We start from the raw sequence: 20,439 nt of genomic DNA, 5'->3' as shown, positions 1-20,439 counted from the left end.
ACTCTCAGCTTGATTGGCCTCCTTCCCACCTGCAATATTGTATCCCCATGCAATATTAGATCAAATGTACCTTATAGGGTTGTTGTCAGGATTAGAACAAGAAATATATAACCAAAGGGCTATCATCATGTCAGATCCTCTGTTGGGAGTTGTCAGAGGGAATTCTGCCAGGACAGCAAGGACTCCTTTACAATTTCCTGCTAGGTCCTGCAAGTGGAGAGAAGTGCTTCTGGGATTGGTAGTTTTTTCCAGGGCTGCCACCTCAGGAAAAACTACCAATTCCAGAAGCACCTCTGCCATCCAAGGACCTAGAGGGAAGGTTTCTTAAAAAGAAAAAAAAAGAAGTCACTTTCAAACTCAAGGCAGAAGAAAGCAGCTCCCTAGAGTGTACTCCTTCTGGAGTGAAGAACAAGCAGTGTACAACCTGCCCCTTGCCCCCACCCCATCAAAGACTGAAAAAAGGGAGGAGAAGGAGGAGAGAGTAATGAAGCATGGGGGGAAGTAGGGGTGTAGGGTCTCACTCGAACCAGGCCGATTTGGATGCTCGACCTTGGATTGAACCTCTCGGGCTGCTTTTGGCCCAGCTTGAGGGTGGCAGGGGGCATTACATTTGGTTTTAAAGAGTAATGGCTTACTGCCGCAATTGCGTGGTCACACAACTGGACCGTGGCAGCCCAAAAAAGGGCTGCAGCGCACACACAGATAGCCGAAATGGGCCGAATTGACCCACGGAGACTCAGGGGGAGTTCAGCATGGGGAGGGGGAGCCACCGGAGACAACCCCCCCCCCAGCCATTACAGCACTTCCCTGAGGCCACCACAACCCTTGCCTGTGGTAGGTCATTACTTTAAAAATACAAATTTAACGGGGGGGCCTGCCCCCTTGAACTGGACCCAAACTGATTCTAACTCAAACCGTACTGGGCCCAGCTCAAAGTGTGCCATAATCAATCATGCCCAATCTGGTTCAAATCTGGTTTGGATTTGAAGTGAACAGAGCAAACCGGCTTTGTGCACATCCCTAGGGGACAGGGTCTGAGAGGCACGTCAGATCTCTAGCACCACACACACAGCATGAAGTTGGGAGGGGCCAACATGGCCCCTCGTAAAAGTGCCACTATTGTGTCATGTCATGTTGTGTCTTGATAGAATCCAACCTTTGGGGTTGTGCCCTGACCTACTATGTAAGTATCATATCAACATTATTGATATGTAAGATGCCATGCATGTTGATAGTGCTGCATGAGTAACAGTAGTATTTTTGAAACCTTCCAAGGTCCTGTTTATGCCGAGATGATCAACAACCTCCTCCAGCCAGTAGTTGGGGCAAAGGACTGCACTTTAATCCGACACGATGTGTTCCATGCTTTGCCGAACACGGCCAACACGCTGATTGGACGGGCTGCACACATTGCCGTGCTGGATTCTGAACTCTTCTTGGAGAAATTTTTCCTCGTGGCAGGACTCAACTATTTCAAATAGGACCATGAGCCTCAGAGTTAACAAAGAACATTGTGCATTCGCCAGTGGCATGGGATTCTTGAGCCAAAAGATTGCTGTGTTACTGGGAATCATGGAGCATGCTGAAGGCAAGGTGGGACAGATTTACACACAAACACATGCCCTACTTAACTGGGGGAAGATTCAAGTGCTTTGGTTATACAGTATTCAAAGGGCCAAATATTGGTGCTTTTTTGGAAGATGTAAAGACAAACATGTTAATTTTCTTTGTTCTTTTGTGTTTGTTCAACCCTCAAAAACGGGTCTTGAAATGCAGAAGGCGAGATCATGGATCTGCCCTTTTATAAAAGTGGCCGGACCAACATTTATCTCACCTGTCCCATCACCATTAAAAATTTACGTAGGTTTGAACTGCATTTGTGGATTTCACTCTGATGTAGTTAATAGAAAAGTCATTTTGTTTTTGTAAGTTTTCCGTCATGTTACAAGGTTAAAACAAACACAAAGGTCAGGCTGTGTACTTGGTGTATCAGAAAACGAGGAGCAAAGACATCTTGTGAATTTCAGCACTTTTTGAAAAATGTTGTTATTTCATATAAACCCATAATGCCTGTGTTGAAATTGGAAGGCTCTAATTCTGCTGCCCCAAAGTTGCGATAAAATTGCTTTGGTTTGTAGAAAATCTAGCTCCTAACATTGAATTAATCTGTGGCAGTATTTAGCCATTTTAAAATTTGGCAGGCAATATAAGGGAAGCTTTGAAGACATGGGGGATCCTTTTTGGCAACCGAGGACATGTTTTGAATTGAGCAAGGCCTTAAGCACCAGCAACATTGACTCTGTGCACTAAATATAAATATATATATAAATCAAATAAATCAAATAAATAAATAAATTACTGGGGCTATTCACACAATCGTGTGTGGGTTGGGTGATGGTGGAGGGAAGGCAGGGTTCAAAATTACCTTCCCTCAGTCAGCTGCTTTGGCCCCTGTGACATTCAAGCCGCACATCCACATGACCAGTACTGCTGGGAGCCACAGGAATGACTATCTACACAGCTCATTGTCCAGTCCTCTGAGAATCCCACAGTGCACCACACACCGAGCTCAGTGCACTGGGGATTTCCTGGGGGTGGGCATTTGAGGCACCCGTCTCTGTGTCATGTGAGCTGCCGATCCCAGGCGAGCATTAAGGTGATTTGCACCCTTAACCTTGGCTAAGAGCTGAGCTTCTGAGCTGGGTTTAGCACTGAAGCACCTCCGGGATCTGCATGGATCCTGGTGGTTTTCACAGGCATCCATGCCCAGGTTTAGCTGCTTATGCCTGGACTTGGCTGCTTGTGAGAACAGCCCCACTGTTACACAAATCAAAACGTGGGCAAAGGGCTCCGTTTAAAGCCCTTTGCAGCAGAGACTGCAGCTGAGCCCCTCACTTCAAGGCACAGGCGAAGGACTGAAACTCTCTCTACCCTGTGTGGATAGCGATAGAGTTCATCCTGATACGTCCCTGAGGAGCTAATGGATAAACAGAGCCCAACTAGAGGGCTGGTGACACAATGAACCCTTTGCCCATTTCTTGGTTTGCATGCGAGAAAGTGGTTGAGGTGCCTACTAAAGAGCATGTTCATGTGTTCTGATGGCCAGATGGGAATCCCTCAGGGACTGGATTTGGACCCCAAGCCTCCAGATACTTAGTCTTAGACTAGATGAGCTGCAGAGAGAAAGCACAGAGTTTCAGTGACTTATGAGAGGCACTGAGTATCCGACACAGGGTTTTTACGAGATTTGAGGGTTGCTTGGTTGGACCTGGAGGTAGCCGCCCCAAAGAAGTGTAACCGACACACTTGTTTCCAATCCCACACCAGTGGCAGGCTCTGATCCCATCCTGAGCCATCGAGCGTACAAGTGTCATGCCTCAGCAAAGGTCAGGCTCCAGGCAGGCAGCCACAGAGGGCTGGAAGCAGGTGGACTGGCCCAAACAACAAAGGCCAAAGTTACAGAGCAGCAAAAAGAAGGTTTGATGAAGTCAGAGCCAGCTCATGGTCAAAACCAAATGGGGTTTTGCCATCAAAGCAGCAATCAGGGAAGGAGCAGGTGTTGGATTATTCCACTGACATCCCACATTTTAATGATTTCCACTTTTATCCCATCATGGAACTCAAGGTGGTTTTCCAGTGACCACCTATCCAGGCATGAACCATACCTAGATCAGCATAGGTGGTTGTAGTGTGTACCCTCAGACGATGCCTGGAGATTATTCAGGCAGTGTCCTCACATCTGAGAAAAGTTGCTCACACTGAGCAGCAAATGGCCAGCCTAGGATCTTAGGGTCTTGTGACTGGATGCTTCTGTAGGTTGGGACTGCAGCCAAGATGGCGCCCTCAGAACCTAGAGTAGCATCTACTATGCTTGCAGCCAAGCATAATAGTATATCCACAAGACGTTAGGCATCAAAACCTAGGGGTGTGTGAACGAAATTGTGTGGGAATGTAAATGGCCACTGCACATGCGCGGAGACCAGAACTGGGGCACCTGTTGGCCCATGGTTCAGAGGGGGAGCGCTGGTGGGGAGCCTCACCTACTGCCACTGAGGATCCTCTGCAGGGCCAGGGAGCTGCCACTGCTGCTTGAGCCTATAAGGTGCCCTCTTACTCACCCCCAGCCCATTTTTATATAGGGAATCCTGCCCAGCCCCCTTTACTTGTAAAGAAGAATCCTTAGAAGATTCCCATTTACAAGCAGAGCAACCTAACTGGGTCAAACTGAGTCAGCCTGGTTCAACCCGGTTCAACAGCTTGAACCAAACTGCCACCGGTTCTCTCGAACCGGCTCATGGACCCAGCAGCTCAGTTCAAGTTTGGTTTGAACTTGGACCCAACCGCCCATCCTAGTTCCATGCACACCCCTATCAGAGCCTGGCTACTGGGAATCCTGGATTGAGGCACGCACACAAACAGTCAACATGGCACTTTAGTGGGATGAAGGCTGGAAGGGGAGCCTTCGATTTCCACAACAACTATCTATGTCTTGTAGGTTCCTCCCCACCTCTTATCCTAAGTCATATTGGCCTGTGAGAGCCTTTTTTAGGATAAACAAAAGTGAAAGGTTGTCTTCACAGGCTAAGTTCTCCCAGAACATGAAATGCACCTTCTTTAAACCAGTCACGGGAATGTTTACTTCCTACTTGACATTATAAAAGCTTGTGCAAAACCTCTAGACCTAGGGACATCTTGAGTCAGTCTTGTCAATTGTTTGACTTGGCTGCAGATTACCATCCGTATCAGGAGCCATACCTGGAGCTGTACTTGGCTCCAGATTGCCATCTGGATGGTTACATATTGTGAACCAGCCAGATGCTTTTTTTGTATGGGGCGGTATAATTAGATGAATTACATAAAATAATATAATAAAATAAAATAAATCCGCTGAAAAATCATTCAAAAAGGGTTTTATTGGGATGTCTCAAATCATAATCCAGAAATGAATCGCCTGGTGTTAATGTTATCATGTTCATCATCTTACAGTATCTTTGAGGTTCTCTGAACTTCTAAAGCATCTGAAAGTGAGGCAAAACCAGAGCCAGACAAGGTCTTGATGACTTAAACTCTTGGGCAAAGGTTGCTCTGCATTTAGATGTGAAACACATGTCCCTTGTATTAATTTTGTGCATGTAATGGGGATGCACAACTGAGCATTCCTCAACGTTGAAGTGAATGGGGAAACACTTCCTCACCTAAAACTGCATGTGTGTACCAGAGCTCCACAGATTCTTGGACCCATAACTTGCTGCTTTTCCTTGTTAATGCTGTTCACCAGCATTCCAACCAAATCTTGGATTTAATCTTAATGCATAATATAAATAGTGTCATCTATACTTGGTGCATATATCATGCTCAGTAAAGATCTGGCCTGAGATCTTTCAAAGCCAGTAGGATTCCTAGTGACACAAAATGAGCTTTGGGTCTAGTCCTGAGAGCCTGATCCATCTCTTATTGATGCCAACACTCAATGCTTTGCTCTAAGTTGATTTATTGATGCCTCTTTGCTAGATGTCAGATGCAAGGTCCCACACGGTTTTGCTTGGTTACCCTTCACCCACCAAGAAAAACCATGGGCCACAGACTGTCTAGATCTGACTCTCATCTCATCAGCCAAACTTGTGAAAGGTTCCTGTGGATCAAACACAGTAATTCTTTTTGTTTGTTTAATATGATGAACTGTTGTGGATTTCATCTTCACAAATGCTGCCACACTTGTGTCAAAATTATGGGCAATAATAATCTGGTTTGCTGAAGATTTAAAGCTATCAGATGCATCTTTTTCTAAAAAAAAAAAAATTGGGATACTATCTTTGTAAAGACCTTGTATATTGTAGAATCCTGTCTTACATGAATGCATCAGAAATGTTTATTGCTATTACACTTGTATAAAACTGCAGATGATAAATGAGTTGTACATAGCAACATCTCAATGTTGGAACATTGCCTAAGTTATAATTACATTTGGCCTCCTTTAAAAAGGCCTTTAAGATGTCTCTTTCTATGGGAATATATAAATAAATCTATATCTATATCTATATCAAAATGACATTGTTAATGGCTGTTGAACTCGTATACAAAATTATGCATAGCTAGCTGTCTAGCATCTTTGTCAAAGTCTGATTTTTCTGGATCTGTTTGTTTTTTATAGACTGTCTATATTATCTATTAACAACAAAACTAAATGAATATGGCCGGCAGCTGTTTTCAAACCGGTCTCATTACATGTGATGTATGTACAAGTTTATATATATGTATAGAATTATATATTACCTTGGGGACAGTCATAACTTCCCTATTAGAAAGATAAGGATTTTGTATTTCTTTTAGCTCCAAAATAAATAGAGTGGGCAGTCACAACATATGTTCTTAGTAATCTCAATGGTCCAGGTTCACACTCTTAAATTACGAAAATAATATTGGGCCCTCATCCGTACTTCGCAAAGCTATATAGCTATTTTTTCTGGTAGTAAAGGGATTCCCAGTCTTGGATTCCCAGATGTTGTTGAGCTACAACTTCCATCATCTGCCGTCACAACAGCCTTTGGCAGCTGTAATCCAACAACATCTGGAGACCCAAGGCCTCAGTACAGGGGAAGAGGATTCTTCCAGTTCTATCTCTTTCTGCTGGAGTAAGTTACATTAGAAGTTGTGGACTACGTGTGATGAACTTCACTTCATACTAGTGTCACCCAGATTTTGGAAGATGATGCTGGTATGAGCTGGTTCATAAATTATTATTTTTTATTTAAAACAATTTGAGTATGTATTTAAAATATTTGTATCCCACCCCTCCAATCCAATACTGCGTGGGGTGGCTCACAGACAATGAGGTCATTCACACAGTCCAAACGGATTTGGGAGCTGTGTGTGCCCCCAATTTTCAGTTGTGTGGAAGCAAGGAGAGGAGAAAAACCTGGGTAGTTTTTCCTCCTACCTTGCTTCCACACAATCACGTCTACCCAGGTTTTCCTCTTACCTTGTTTCCACACAACCCAAAATTGGGAGCATGCACAACCCTAACCTGGGTAGAACAGTTTTTTTGCTCACATTACCCAGGAAGTGCAGGAAGGAGAAGGTAGACAGCAATTCCTATATCTCTAGTATTATGTGGGAACCCACCTAGTTGCTTAATTTCGTATATTTTCCTTCACAGACAAGATTGCTGCCAATTAAACTCTCAAGATTGCTGCCAATTAAACTCTCTTTTCATCTCAATTAATTTATCTGGAATGAATGCTCATATTTGGTATATTCTCTCTATGACTAATAAAAATGGTCCCATCCAGCAGGCACTTTAAGCATGTTGTAAGAAGCCTGCATATACAGAATACCTATATTATATAGTACAGGAAAATCTGCACAGAAACCCGGTACATGGGGAGAATGCAAAGATCCACCTTTTGTGGATGTCTATAACTCCTGATTCCACTGTGCATGAATGAGCTCACCAACCCAGCAGACAGTGCATTTTAGGAAGGATTGGATATGTCTCCACTGGGCAATGAGTCTGTACCAAAACTGATCCAAAATGCCCCTCCCAAGTTTTTATGCTCCACTCTCACTCACCCGTGCAAATGCATACCAGAGTCGATGCTGTTTAGCAAAGATTCATGTTTGCTACCATAAGACCAGCTCTTGTGGTACCAATCCTGGTAATTTTCCAGGGGCATGGAGGTGGTAGTGATTGAGAAGTCTGAGAAATCTCTCAGCCCACTTACAACTGCCACATTTCCCCCAGAAGCCCCCCTGGAATGACAGCTGGTCATGATGTAGCATAATTCAAAGGCCAATCTGGGGGCAAAAGTCCTTGCAATTGGGAGGAGAGCTGGTCTTGTGGACACAAGCATGAAATCCCCCCTTTACTAAGCAGGGTCTGCCATGGCTTGCATTTGGATGGATGACTACAGGAGAGGGCTGTAAAATATTCCCCTTGGGGGTGGGGCCATAGCTCTTTGGAAGAGCATCTGCATCCTTGCATACAGAAGGTCCCAGGTTCACCTGGCATCTCAGGTGGGGCTAGTAGAGACTCCTGCCGGAAACATTGGTGAAGCCAGTATACAATACTGAGGAGAAGGACCAATAGTCTGACTTCCTATGGCAGGGAAGGCAGCTTCCTATCTTCCTATGGAAACACCACCAAGAAGAATTCTACAGCACCATGCTGCCACTTCTACCAAGGAGGGGGTGGAGAAAATGTTCAAAGGAAAGCTACCGGCCACTAGCCAGCAGTAAGCTGCCCCTCTCAAAATAGCCCCTAATTTGTGTCACACAAATTTTCCCCCAAATTCAAGGCCAATGATTGTTCAAAGAGAGTTTTGATGCTCTCCACTCACACTGCACAGAGGCTGAAATGCCGCCCAATCTCTTGCACAAGACACAAGAATTGTGCAGCCACAGTTGCATGATAAGTGACCAAAGGACATGATGGCCACGATGGACAACCAATTATTTCCAATGTATGTCATTCTTGTGTCTTCATGTACACGGTTATTGTATATTGTGCAATAGCACTCTTGCAGGATTGTACAAATGTTCCATTCAATGCAGACAGAACGTTGCACAGTATATCAGCCAGTGCAAATGAAATACACCTTCAGGGGCCATTGTGTGGGGCTATTGCCTGGATGTTACGGGGTTATGTGCAATATCTCATTGCCTTATGTGTGGATTCCAAAGGGCATAAGAACATGTATTGTTTTTGCATCACTCAGTAAGAGGCAGAAGATTGTGCCTCCCAGAATCTGTCCTTTTCTTAGGAGAATAATAACATGTCCCATATCTTTTGTTAAGTCAGATTTCTTATGAAATCCATAGTGTATGACAAATGGCAAACCTCTTTCTAAGAGGTCCAGTTGATGGAAAACAGTGGAATAACTGGAGGAGACTTAGGGAATGGCTTTTAAAAAGGCATTACTCTTGAATTTTCACCACCCTTAAAGGATGGATGTCATTAGTCCCTCATCTAACCAAGATTGTGAATGTAAAGCTTAGAATGCCACTGTGAAATTTTAATGCTTATTATTTATTATGGTGATGATGAAATCTTACATAATAGGAGGAGGAGGATGAAGAAGATACTAATAAAGATCATTATTAATAATGAACAGTCATCAGTGCCAATATGACTCAACTATTTTTCTACATATGCTCTATGGTGATAACTTGTGTGGCTTGTGTACTGTGCAAAAGAAATGTCAATAAACCTGTTTGCTTCCTTTTGTCTGATTGCCTGGTTACTAGGGAGGAAGAGAGCTCTTGTAATGTGGGAAGGCTTAAAAGGTAAATTGTGCCATAAAGTCAATCTCGACTGCTGGCACCCACAGAGCCCTGTGGTTATCTTTGGTAGAATACAGGAGGAGTTTACCATTGCCTCCTCCTTCACAGTATGAGATTATGCCTTTCAGCATCTTCCTATATCGCTGCTGCTCAATACAATACCAGTGGGGATTTGAACCGGCAACCTTCTACTTCTTAGTCAAGCTTTTTCCCACTGCACCACAAGGTGGCTTAGGGGGCTGTTATTTGAGCGAAGGCTTTCAACAGCAGCAATAGTGGCTGGGTGCCCATCTCTCCACAAAAATCAGCAAGAAAACAGTGAACAAAACTCTATGATATGACCCCATTCATATACTTATGGAACACATTGCCCCCATAGATTCATAATGCCCCCTCCCTTCTGTCCTTTAAGAAGCTTCTGAAAACCTATCTATTTTGCCAGGCTTTTAGTCGTGTGTGTGTGTGTGTGGTTTTGTTGTTCTTTTTTCTCCCGATCTTTGTCGTTGTTGTTTTAATTTATGTAAACCGCGTCAAGTCTAAGGAAGTCAGGCGGTCAATAAACTGGCTAAATAAATAAATAAATAAATATGCAGCTGGCGATCCAGATGGGGTGTACCTTCTGGAACGCAGATAACATATGAGCTGATTCAGCCACCAGGTCAAATGCGGGTTTCATATCAAACTATGATTTAGGCATACTTGGCTAAGACCAGAGTGGCCAAATCCCATTTGCCTGGTTCTATAATTTGCTAAGATGTAAGAGAGAGGATTTGAGGAGATGTGAGGAAGAGGAGGGAGCACACAGACACAAAGCTCATTCACCAAGCAGTCAGCCATCATCCACCATTACATCGATCATTGCCTACATGGGCTGGGGCTCTGCATGTTGCTGCCCCTTGTGGCAGCCTGCTGCACTGCAGGAGGCTTTTCAGCTTTCAGGCCCTAGGCAAGTATTGCTTGGGAGGCTCCCGCATGGACTTCCCTGGCAAGAGGAAGGATATAGGAAGCTTTCTGTCTGAGTCAAGCCTTGGCTCCGTTTTAAAATCTCCCTGATCCTGGTGGGTGGTGTCTGTTTTTAGCTACTGGGCTTCCCTGACCTTCCGCTTGATGTTTGACCCCGGCTTCTGGTTTGTCTGTTGGCTCAAACTTGGGCTTTGTTCTTGACTTGCAGCTTGCTGTGTGGTCCTGGCTACATGACTCTGAGGCTGTTCTCAGTACTACTACTACTGAAAGTTATATATCACTTTTCAACAAAAGTTCCCAAAGCGGTTGAGAGGGGGGGAGAGAGAGAGAGAGAGAGAGAGAGAGAGAGAGAGAGAGAAATAAATGTGGCCCCCTGTCCCTAAAGGGCTTGCAATCTAAAACAGAAACATAAGATGGACACTAGGGATGTGCACGGAACCATAGGGGGCCGGTTCGAAGGAGGGAGGGGACAACTTTAAGGGAGGGGGAGGGTGCACTCACACCATCCTCCGTCCCCCCCGCCAGCGCTTGCTTGAAAACTGGTCTGGTGGGGCGGCAGCGTACCTCCCTGCTGCCCTGTCCACTCTTCGGACCGGAAGGAGGCGGAAGTAGCTCACGTACACGCACCTGACATGCGCATGCGCATGCCCGACGAGTGCATGTGTACAAACTACTTCTGCCTACTTCCAGTCCAAAAAGACGACGGGGTGGCAGGGAAGTATGCTGCCGCCCTGCCAGACCGGTTTTCAAGTGAGCACTGGCAGGGGGAAAGCAGAGGGAGGGGTAAGTGCAGCCTCCCCTGCCCTTAAAGTTCTCCCACCCCCACCTTCAAACTCTTCGAACCGCCCGTGTTCGAACCTGTTCGGACCTCTGAACAGGTTCATGCACATCCCTAATAGACACCAGCACAGCCACTGGAGGGATGCTATGCTGAGGAAATCTTCATGTTCCTCCTGCTCAATAAAGAGAATCATCACTTTAAAAGGGGCCTCTTTGCTCAGTTAGTAAGGGAGCATGAACAGTCAAGCCCAGGTTGAAGCAGCCAAGCCTAAGCTTGGCTGCCGTGTCCCCTCTAATAGGGGATTCCTAGGGAATCTAACAGGGATTCCCAGATGTTGTGGACTACAACTCCCAGAATCCATATCTGCAATGGCTTTTGCTTGAGGATTCTGGGAGTTGTAGTCAACAACATCTGGGAATCCCTGTTAGAGGGAACATTGCTTGGCTGCCTGTGAGAATTGTCAGGATCGCCGTAGATCCTGGAAGCCTTGCAGCACTAAACCCAACACCAAAGCTCAGCTCATTGCTGAGGTTAAGGGCACAAACACAGGCTTAACCTCAGCCCTGGGGTCATGTGTCAGCAGCTTGTGCTGTCATAAGAACATGAAAAAATAAGAACATAAGAATAACCCTGCTGGATCAGGCCCAAGGAAGCCCATCTCATCCAACATCCTTTTTCACACAGAATTGCCCACCAGATGCTGCTGGATGCCTACAGGCAGGAGTTGAGGAGTTGCCCTACCTTCTGCTGTTACTCCCCTGCAATTGGTACTCAGAGGCATCCTCCCTTTGAGGCTGGAGGTGGTCTTCAGCCTTCCAACTAGTAGCCGATGATAGACCTCTCCTCCATGAAGTTATCCAAACCCCTCTTAAAGCCATCCAGGTTGTTGATTGTCACCACATCCTGTGGCAGAGGATTCCACAAGTTGATTATGTGTTGTGTGAAAAAGTACTTCCATTTGTTGGTCCTAGATTTCCTGGCAATCAATTACATGGGATGACCCCTGGTTCTACTGTTATGGGAGAGGGAGAAGAATTTCTCTCTATCCACTTTCTCCACACCATGGATGATTTTATAGACCTCTATCATGTCTCCCTGCAGTCATCATTTTTCTAAACTAAAAAGCCCCAGGTGTTGTAATCTTGCCTCATAAGAAAGGTGCTCTAGGCCGCTGATCATCTTGGTTGCCCTCTTCTGCACCTTTTCCAGTTCAACAATGTCCTTTTTGAGATGTGGTGACCAGAATTGTACGCAGTACTCCAAGTGTGGTCACACCATAGTTTTGTATAAGGGCATTATAATATTAGCTGTTTTATTTTCAATCCCCTTCCTATTGATCCCTAGCATGGAATTGGCCTTTTTCACAGCTGCCGCACATTGAGTCAACACTTTCAACGAGCTGTCCACCACGACCCCAAGATCCCTCTCCTGGTCAGTCACCGACAGCTCAGATCCCATCAGCGTATACTTGAAGTTGGGGTTTTTTATCCCTATGTGCATCACTTTACACTTGCCAACACTGAACTGCATTTGCCATTTAGTTGCCCATTCCCCCAGTTTGGAGATATCCTTTTGGAGCTCCTCACAATCCATTTTGGATTTCACTACCTGGAAGAGTTTGGTATCATCTGCAGATTTGGCCACCTCACTGCTTCCCCCTACTTCTAGATCTGTCACAGAGACGTGTGCTTAGAGCGCCCATCCCCTGGGTGTAATCCCTCTTTGCACTGTGCTCAGCGTGCAGTGCATTGTGGGATTCTTGGGGGCTGAGACAACATGTCCCATCCTCTGTTTATCTGCGTTGTTGCTGGGTGCCACACACATAGTCATCTATGCTGCTCCCAGCAGCGCTGGTCATGTGGGTGCGTCGCTTGCACACTGCCTGGACTCAGAGTGGCCATCTGGCGGGGAGGCAGATTGAACCCTTCCTTCCCCCTGCCCACCCCACCGTGTGCACACACAATCATATGACTAGCTCCTCCAACTCACATCTCATCTCCTACCCCCTGGATCTTATATATATGCACATGTGGGTCAGGGAAGCAAAGCAGTACAGAGAATGCTCTCTAGAGCAGGCTGCAAACATTGGCCCTCCTGCAGAAGTTGGACTATAACAGCCACAATCACTGACTATTGGTCACTGTGGCTGGGCATGATGGGATATCTGTTACCCCTGCTAAGTGGGCAAAGAGGCACCTTTTACCATGGTGATTCTCTTTATTTAGCAGGGGGAGAGTAACTGGCCCTATCCACCCACAGCACAGGACCTCCAGTGACTGTTGCTGGTGTCTGTCTTATGTTTCTTTTTAGAATGTGAGCCCTTTGGGGACAGGGATCCATCTTATTTATTTATTATTTCTCTGTGTAAACTGCCCTGAGCCATTTTTGGAAGGGCGGTATGGAAATCGAATTAATAATAATAATAATAATAATAATAATAATAAGAAGAAGAAGAAGAAGAAGAAGAAGAAGAAGAAGAAGAAGAAGAAGTCGTCCTTGGGAAGGACTCGATGTCTGGATAAAACAAACCAGTCAATAACACCTGTCTGACTGTGTAAACAAGAAATAATAATAATAATTTGTAGGACAACCATGGCTGGCAGTCTGAAGTTGTGCTTTCCTGCTCTGGAGTCCCACCGGATGCAACTGTAATCACGTTAAAACAGATTTTTATGCTGATGAATGTTGGAAGACTTAAGTGATCAAGGGAACTTATAGAAGATCAAGAAGTAATCAAGGGAACACTTAGTGAACCTTTGTCACATCACGGCTGGATTACTGTAACACACTCTATGTGGGGCTGCCCTTGAAGAATACTCAGAAACTGCAGCTGGTGCAAAATGCGGCAGCTAGGATGTTATCTGGAGTTGCCCACTGTGACCATATTGCCCCCATTTTGAAAGAGCTGCTTTCATCTGTTATTCAAGGGGAAGGCATACTCCCAAGGGAAATAAGATAACTCCCAGCAGAATGCATATGTCAAATGGTACCAGGAAGAAGATGGGACTATCCTGGAGCAGTAGTGGCCAGTGAGCACTGCTCTGGGTGTGGGTGTGTGTGTTGAGGGTGCTATATCCCTGTAAAGAGCCGCAAACCTGCCACCCACACCCACAAGGCTCTATGGGGCAGAGGTGTCCAACATGGAATCCCACAGCAAGCTTCCATGCCCCTCCTGCTCAGTTAGCCTCTGTGCATGCATCTGAGAGGTTAGGGCACCAGCTTTGTGCTGGACCAACCCCTCAAATGGTCTCCGTGCATGCGCAGGAGCCAATGCAGCCAGCCTGTGGGATGCCAGGTCAGGAACCTCTACACCATACAGCATTGCAGGTACAAGTGACAGGTAAGTTCGCCACTGTTTAAAGCTGTGTTGTCCCACCATAAATGCCTCCCCTGGAGTGGTGCTTCCCCCCATAAGATCACTTGGTGGTATTTTCTGGAAAGATAGAGGTGGGTCAGGGGCATAGCTAGAGGAGAGGGAGCCTATGTTCACCCCTCTCTCCAGTGGACCCTTGGAGTGAGGGATATAATGAAGACGATAGGGAGGGTGTTGCTGGGGGCCCCTCAGGAGCTCAGTGGCCCGGGTTCTTTGAACCTTTACACTAAGTTGCAGCTACACCCCTGAGGTGGGTATATGCAGAACCACTGTACTACCCCATTAAAAACGCGCCAGAGGGTTCAGAAACATTTGATGATCAAAAGCCACTGAGCGGTCTAGGGACATGAACTTTACACTCCCTGGCCCCATCTCAACCGGGGCAAGAAAAGCAGTCTCAGTGTGAAAACATGCTCTGAACCCAGACCAGTGGCAGCTCAAGATGTCTGTGTGCCTGAAACGGGACCCCAAATGCCCCAGTGAACACCCACCTCCCCCTTTTCCCTTTCTAAAAAGCGGAGGACAGGAGGGCATTTTGCCACCTGGGCGCCACCTCAACAATCTATTTATTTTATTTATTTATTTTATATTTTATATCCCACTCTTCCTCCAAGGAGCCCAGAGCGGTGTACTACATACTTAAGTTTCTCCTCACAGCAACCCTGTGAAGTAGGTTAGGCTGAGAGAGAAGTGACTGGCCCAGAGCCACCCAGCAAGTATCATGGCTGAATGGGGATTTGAACTCGGGTCTCCCTGGTCCTAGTCCAGCACTCTAACCACTACACCACTACTGCCTGAGGTGACTGCCCCCACCTCATGGAAAGCTGTTTCTGACCCAGATTATCATAGCTGTAGTCAAATCAGGGCCATTTAATAATTCTTGGAGGTCATTCCACATGACTGGGCAGGTGGGAGGGGAGGCTGATTGTTCTCTCCTTCCCTCCAGACAAGGGGGGACCACACTCCCTGATGATCCACACTGTGTGCTACAGCGCGGTGCTCCAGAGGCCGGGACAACATATCCCAGCCTCAGGGAATCCCACAATGCAATGCACACCAAGTGCAGATCATTGAGAGATCCCCCAAGGAGACGGGAACTCTACAACAACAACAAACATTTATCTACACTTTTCAACAAAAGTTCCCAAAGCGGTTTACATAGACAGGGAGAGAGATAGAAATAAATATATAAATGAATGTATGTGTGTATGAATGAATGAATGAGTGAAATGGCTCCCTGTCCCCAAAGGGCTCACAATCTTAAAAAAAACATGGCAGACACCAGCAACAGCTACTGGAAGGATGCTGTGCTGGGGGTGGATAGGGCCAGTTGCTCTCCCCCTGCTAAATAAAGAGAACCATGCTTAAAAGGTGCCTCTTTGCTCAGTTAGCATCCATCTCAGTTAACATAACATAACATAACATTACATAACATAACATAACATAACATAACAGCCAGGCTAAAAAGCTGGGCTAGCAGCACTACCCTGCTGGGATTGGGCCTGATCCCAGCGGTTCCCTAGCCTAGTTTAGTCTGTGCATGAGAACAGCCTCTTGGAGCAGTTCCACTTTTGTTCTCTCAGTTGCCTGGCCCAAGAATGGAAGATGAGAATTAAGGAGTTTGAACAGGGTCCCTACTGAGGTATTAATAAACTAGCTCTCTCTGGCAAAATCAACAATGATTTGAGTCTGAAGTTTAATGCCATGTGAATCAGGCCACTGGAGGGAGCCATTATGGGGAAAAGTTTTTCTATTGCCGGCAGATTTATACCAGCGTATGCAGACATAAGTCACCCAAGTATAACAGGACAGTTAGGACCAGTGTTCCTTGTAAGAGGGATTCCTATATGTTGGCTACAATTACCATCATCTTTAGCTGCCAAGGCTTTTGGCTGGAGATGGTGGGAGGTGTAATAAACAACGTATGGGAATTCCTCTTTCAGGGAACACTGTTCAGGACTTACTTCTTTGGAACTGTGCCTTCAATCTCAGCCTCACTCACTCAGTGGGATACTTCATAAATGGCCGTATCTCCCATCTAGAAAATGGTAGGGTGTAGTGGGGGTGGGGGGGAGGAGGTGAAATGCATGCATGGCTCAAGTAATATATTATGAGATAATACACTTTTTTGAAGAAGGAGATAAAGAACATGTGAAGGTTCTGTTAACTGCCACAAGATGCCGCTGTTTCTCCACATAAACACAGTGAGTTGCTTAGTTACATGGTTAGCGTTCCATATAGACTGAAATCGCTACCTTGGTTAAACACACGTAAGACAATGAGCAACAACCAGACAAATGCCGCCTTCATAAAATAATGGTATATGAAGCACGCAAAAAGGGATGCTTTTCCAAATATGTCCCTGAGGGTCTCCCAGTCCTCAGGGACATATTTTCAGAATAGTGGCATACTATTGGGAGAGACAGAGAGAATCCGGCCGCTCGTTGCCTTAATGGGCAGTGCGGCCTGTTTGCCCCACCCCCCCTGAACAGAAGCACGAGGCCTGGTGGGAGCCCATTGATTTCAGGACACTGTGAGGGTGGAAGTTCCAGCCACGCTGCCAATGCTGGCGAACAGGCAAGAAGGATGGACGTTGGTGGCAGTAGCTCTGCATGGCTTCAGGCCACAGAGCTTTGGGGACTTTTTTCGTTGGCCCGGGCGCAGCGGTGATCACAAGCAGCACTTTTGGCCTCCGTGAGAGGCAGCAGAGGCGCATGTTCAGATTTCGGCTGCGGAACAGCCTGAGCAGGGGGCAGTCAAGGCTCCCTCTTCTGGTTTGGAGCTTGGTGGGGGTGAGGGTCCTGGTTCACAAGGGGTGTCTGGACACTGGCCTCATTGGCCTCTAGGGGAGGTTTTCGCCAGCTGGTTTGGGTTATCTGGGGGCTGTAATTGGGCAGAGGGACTGGAACAGATAAGAGCCTGCTTGGGGGGCTGTGGGCTTTGGGCTTTGTTTGATAGCAGTGGGGGGCTATTTGTATTGGCATTGGCACCAAAGATGGCCAAGGGGAAGATGGGGGGAAGCCAGTGAGCCACCTAGGAGGCCTGCTCCTCCACCTTCTTCTTCCTCTGATTAGGATAATGATATAGGTGACATTAGGGCCCTCATTGCTCCTTTGGAAGCCCTTGAAAAAGGGAAGCATGCACCCCCTGAGGGGAAAGCTGCGGGGGCATCAGGGGTTCCTGCAGGGCCTAAGAAACTGAGGAGGGGGGCAAAGAAGGCCAAACTCATGCAGTCTTTATCCGATAGCCTGGTTGCATTAGAAGCATATAAGCCAGGGCCTGGGCCTGTTGACTTGATACATGAGAAGGAGGGAGCCATGCCACAACCAGATGCATCTGGAGGAGGTGGCTGTGAGCCTCCACAAAGGTTTTGGCCATGGGGCATACAGCCATATGCCGTCCCCTCTAGTCCTTGTGGTTGGTTTCTGACCCCTTCTGGCCAGCTGGCATCTTGTGGTGCATGCAATAAAGTGTGACAGGGTTTGACTCCAGCCGGCCTACCTGGTTGGCCGACATCCACGGCTACTTCCCCAGCAGTGCCAGCCCCTGCCCAGGAACACTACCTGCCAGGTGATGCGTCCCTCCCTTTGGGGGATCACCTATTGCCTTCTGTTAAGGAGTGCATTCGGAGGGGCAAATTTGCAGCTATGTCCCAGCTGCTTTTCAGGGAGCCAGAGCCAGTGATAAAGGACGGGGAGCAGAATAGGGACTGAGACAAAACAAAGAGGAAACCCATCGAGTATAATTGGACAAATGGGTTGTCCGCCTTCAAGGTATGTATGGGCGTGGTCCTTCAAGTGCAACCCACTAAGGGCCCAGCCCTTGTCAAGAATTTTGACATAATTCACAGGGGATATATGGACTTTGTGGGCAATGCATGGGAGCACTATGACCTCTCGTTCCGCATGCGCACAGCATTAGATCCCACTATTCTGTGGAATAAGCACCACCAGGAATTGTGGCTACAGATTATGACACCGTCCTGGCCCATGCAGGGCAATTGCTTTGACAGTGGCCATATAATTTCAACAGCATCTGCAGCACCAGGCAGCTGCACAGAGTGTTCAACACCCCTAAATCCTTTTTTAGTCCGTTTTGGGTGGTATGGCTGCCCATTTGAGCATGATGATGCTTAATTTGCAGGGCGGGGGGCTCCAAAGGCCTTTAGGTCCAGGCTCCAAAAATACCTAGGTGCACCTCTGACATTGTATCAAATAGATTCCCTGTGCTGGAGGAATTGTTCATCTGAATCATTTATGGCCAAAAAAAACAAACCTGCTCAGATAAGGCTTGCATCACCTCAGACCCATTGATCAATTAGATGCTATGCAGAGCCCAACAAAACAGTTTTTTCCTGCACCCGGGAAAAAAAAGGCTGTGTGAATAAGAGCCCCTGGTGGCGCAGTGGTAAAACTGCCGCCCTGTAACCAGAAGGTTACAAGTTCGATCCTGACCAGGGGCTCAAGGTTGACTCAGCCTTCCATCCTTCCGAGGTCGGTAAAATGAGTACCCAGAATGTTGGGGGCAATATGCTAAATCATTGTAAACCGCTTAGAGAGCTTCGGCTATAGAGCGGTATATAAATGTAAGTGCTATTGCTATTGCTATTTGGAGGGGCCCCAAGTGCTGTGGAGGCCCTGGACTTTGGCCCGGAAGTCCAGGGGTAAGAGCACCTCTGTGCAATGTAGGGATGTGCACAAATCACAATTAAGGCGCCAATTCGGAGCTCAGCTAGGGCACCTTTAAATGTGAGAAGAGCAGGTCGGTACCTGCTCCTCCTCCCCTCACCGCAGCTTCCAGCTGCACCCCAGCATCCCTTGCATGGCAAAGGGGTGATGGTGGCACACACATGGCCTCTGCGCATGTGTGAAGGCCATGTGTATGCTGACAGCATCGGTGTGAGGGGTGCCGAGGGACATGCTGAACATCCCTAATAGAATGCTACATTGTATTGGTATACCTCATAGTAATGGAGTGAGGGGGTGCACCTTTATTGAAGATCCAGTATTCCCGAAGAAATCTACTGCCTTCTGGGCAGCTGTAGTGGATTTGTTTCCAAATGCCTCCATTCCTTCCCTGGTCTCGCCCTAATGCCTAGGGAAAGATGTGACATCACAACATTGCATCCTTTTCCTGGTGCATTACTGGGTGGGTGGTGGTGGGGAAAATAGCCACACCATATAATTACAAGGTGGCTATTTTCTCCCCATATGCACCTGGAAAAGGATGCAATGCCATGACATTGGTTCTTTTCCTGACGCATTCTAGGGCACCATTCTTGGAAAGATGGTGTTTTGAAATCCTGGAACTGCTGGATGGCAGGTGATTTCCTCAGATAAGCTGGCTCTTTGGGAAAGATAAGCCACTGCCCCCACCCCTCTGATGCTTTGAGGTGATAACGATTATCAGCTCAATGCGATTCTGAGTTGATCCCATCTCATCACCTTAGTCTGTCTTCCACACACATTTTCCCCCTTCCAGCAATCAGCTCTGGCCCGATTAGGACCCATGAGAAACGGCTCTGGAATCTCATGTATTAAAAACCGCACACTCAGCAACCTATCTGAAATTGAGATCTTATTCTCTCAAGAGATTGCTAAGCAAGCACAACTGTTAAACAGATACATGATGGTGTATATTTAGTGCCATATGTAGTGTGGCCCTTAGTTTATATTTCATCTCTCTTTTCCAAACAGATCTTGGTGTTTAGGGACTCATGCCACATCCACTGGGGAAGTAAAAGTTCTTTCCTCCCCACATCTGATAAGTTTCAAAATTCTGAGTGCGACACACAATAGTCTTAAATTGATATGTTGTTCCCTCTCCCCACAGAATCTTGGGAACTGTAGTTCAGTGAAGCGTGGACCAGGGCAGGGATTCCCATTTTGCACCTCCAGATGTTGGGCTACACGTGTTGTTGAACCCAGTGTTTGTTTGGTGTTTTCTTACCACAATGAACTAACACAGCTGTGGGGAAAGGCTCGGGCAGAGATTCCCAATCTTGAGTTGCCAGATGTTGTGGGACTACAACTCCCATCATCCC

The 20,439-nt window shown here is 46.7% G+C and overlaps 1 protein-coding gene across 6 annotated transcripts in view; it reads left to right on the top strand.

The window, feature by feature from the left end:
- FAM135B (family with sequence similarity 135 member B) overlaps positions 1 to 9,217 on the top strand; it is a 215,353-nt gene extending 206,136 nt beyond the window's left edge. For all 6 annotated transcript variants that reach the window (XM_053247997.1, XM_053247995.1, XM_053247996.1 and 3 more), the window contains one exon: positions 1,276 to 9,217. In XM_053247997.1, coding sequence (XP_053103972.1) covers positions 1,276 to 1,481 — 206 coding nt within the window. In that variant the 3' untranslated portion in view covers positions 1,482 to 9,217. The remainder of the gene's footprint in view (positions 1 to 1,275) is intronic.
- The last annotated feature ends 11,222 nt before the right edge of the window (positions 9,218 to 20,439 follow it).

Source organism: Hemicordylus capensis, chromosome 4 (genome assembly GCF_027244095.1).
Source record: "Hemicordylus capensis ecotype Gifberg chromosome 4, rHemCap1.1.pri, whole genome shotgun sequence".
NCBI lineage: Eukaryota > Metazoa > Chordata > Lepidosauria > Squamata > Cordylidae > Hemicordylus > Hemicordylus capensis.
This window is presented reverse-complemented; position numbering and strand designations above follow the sequence as displayed.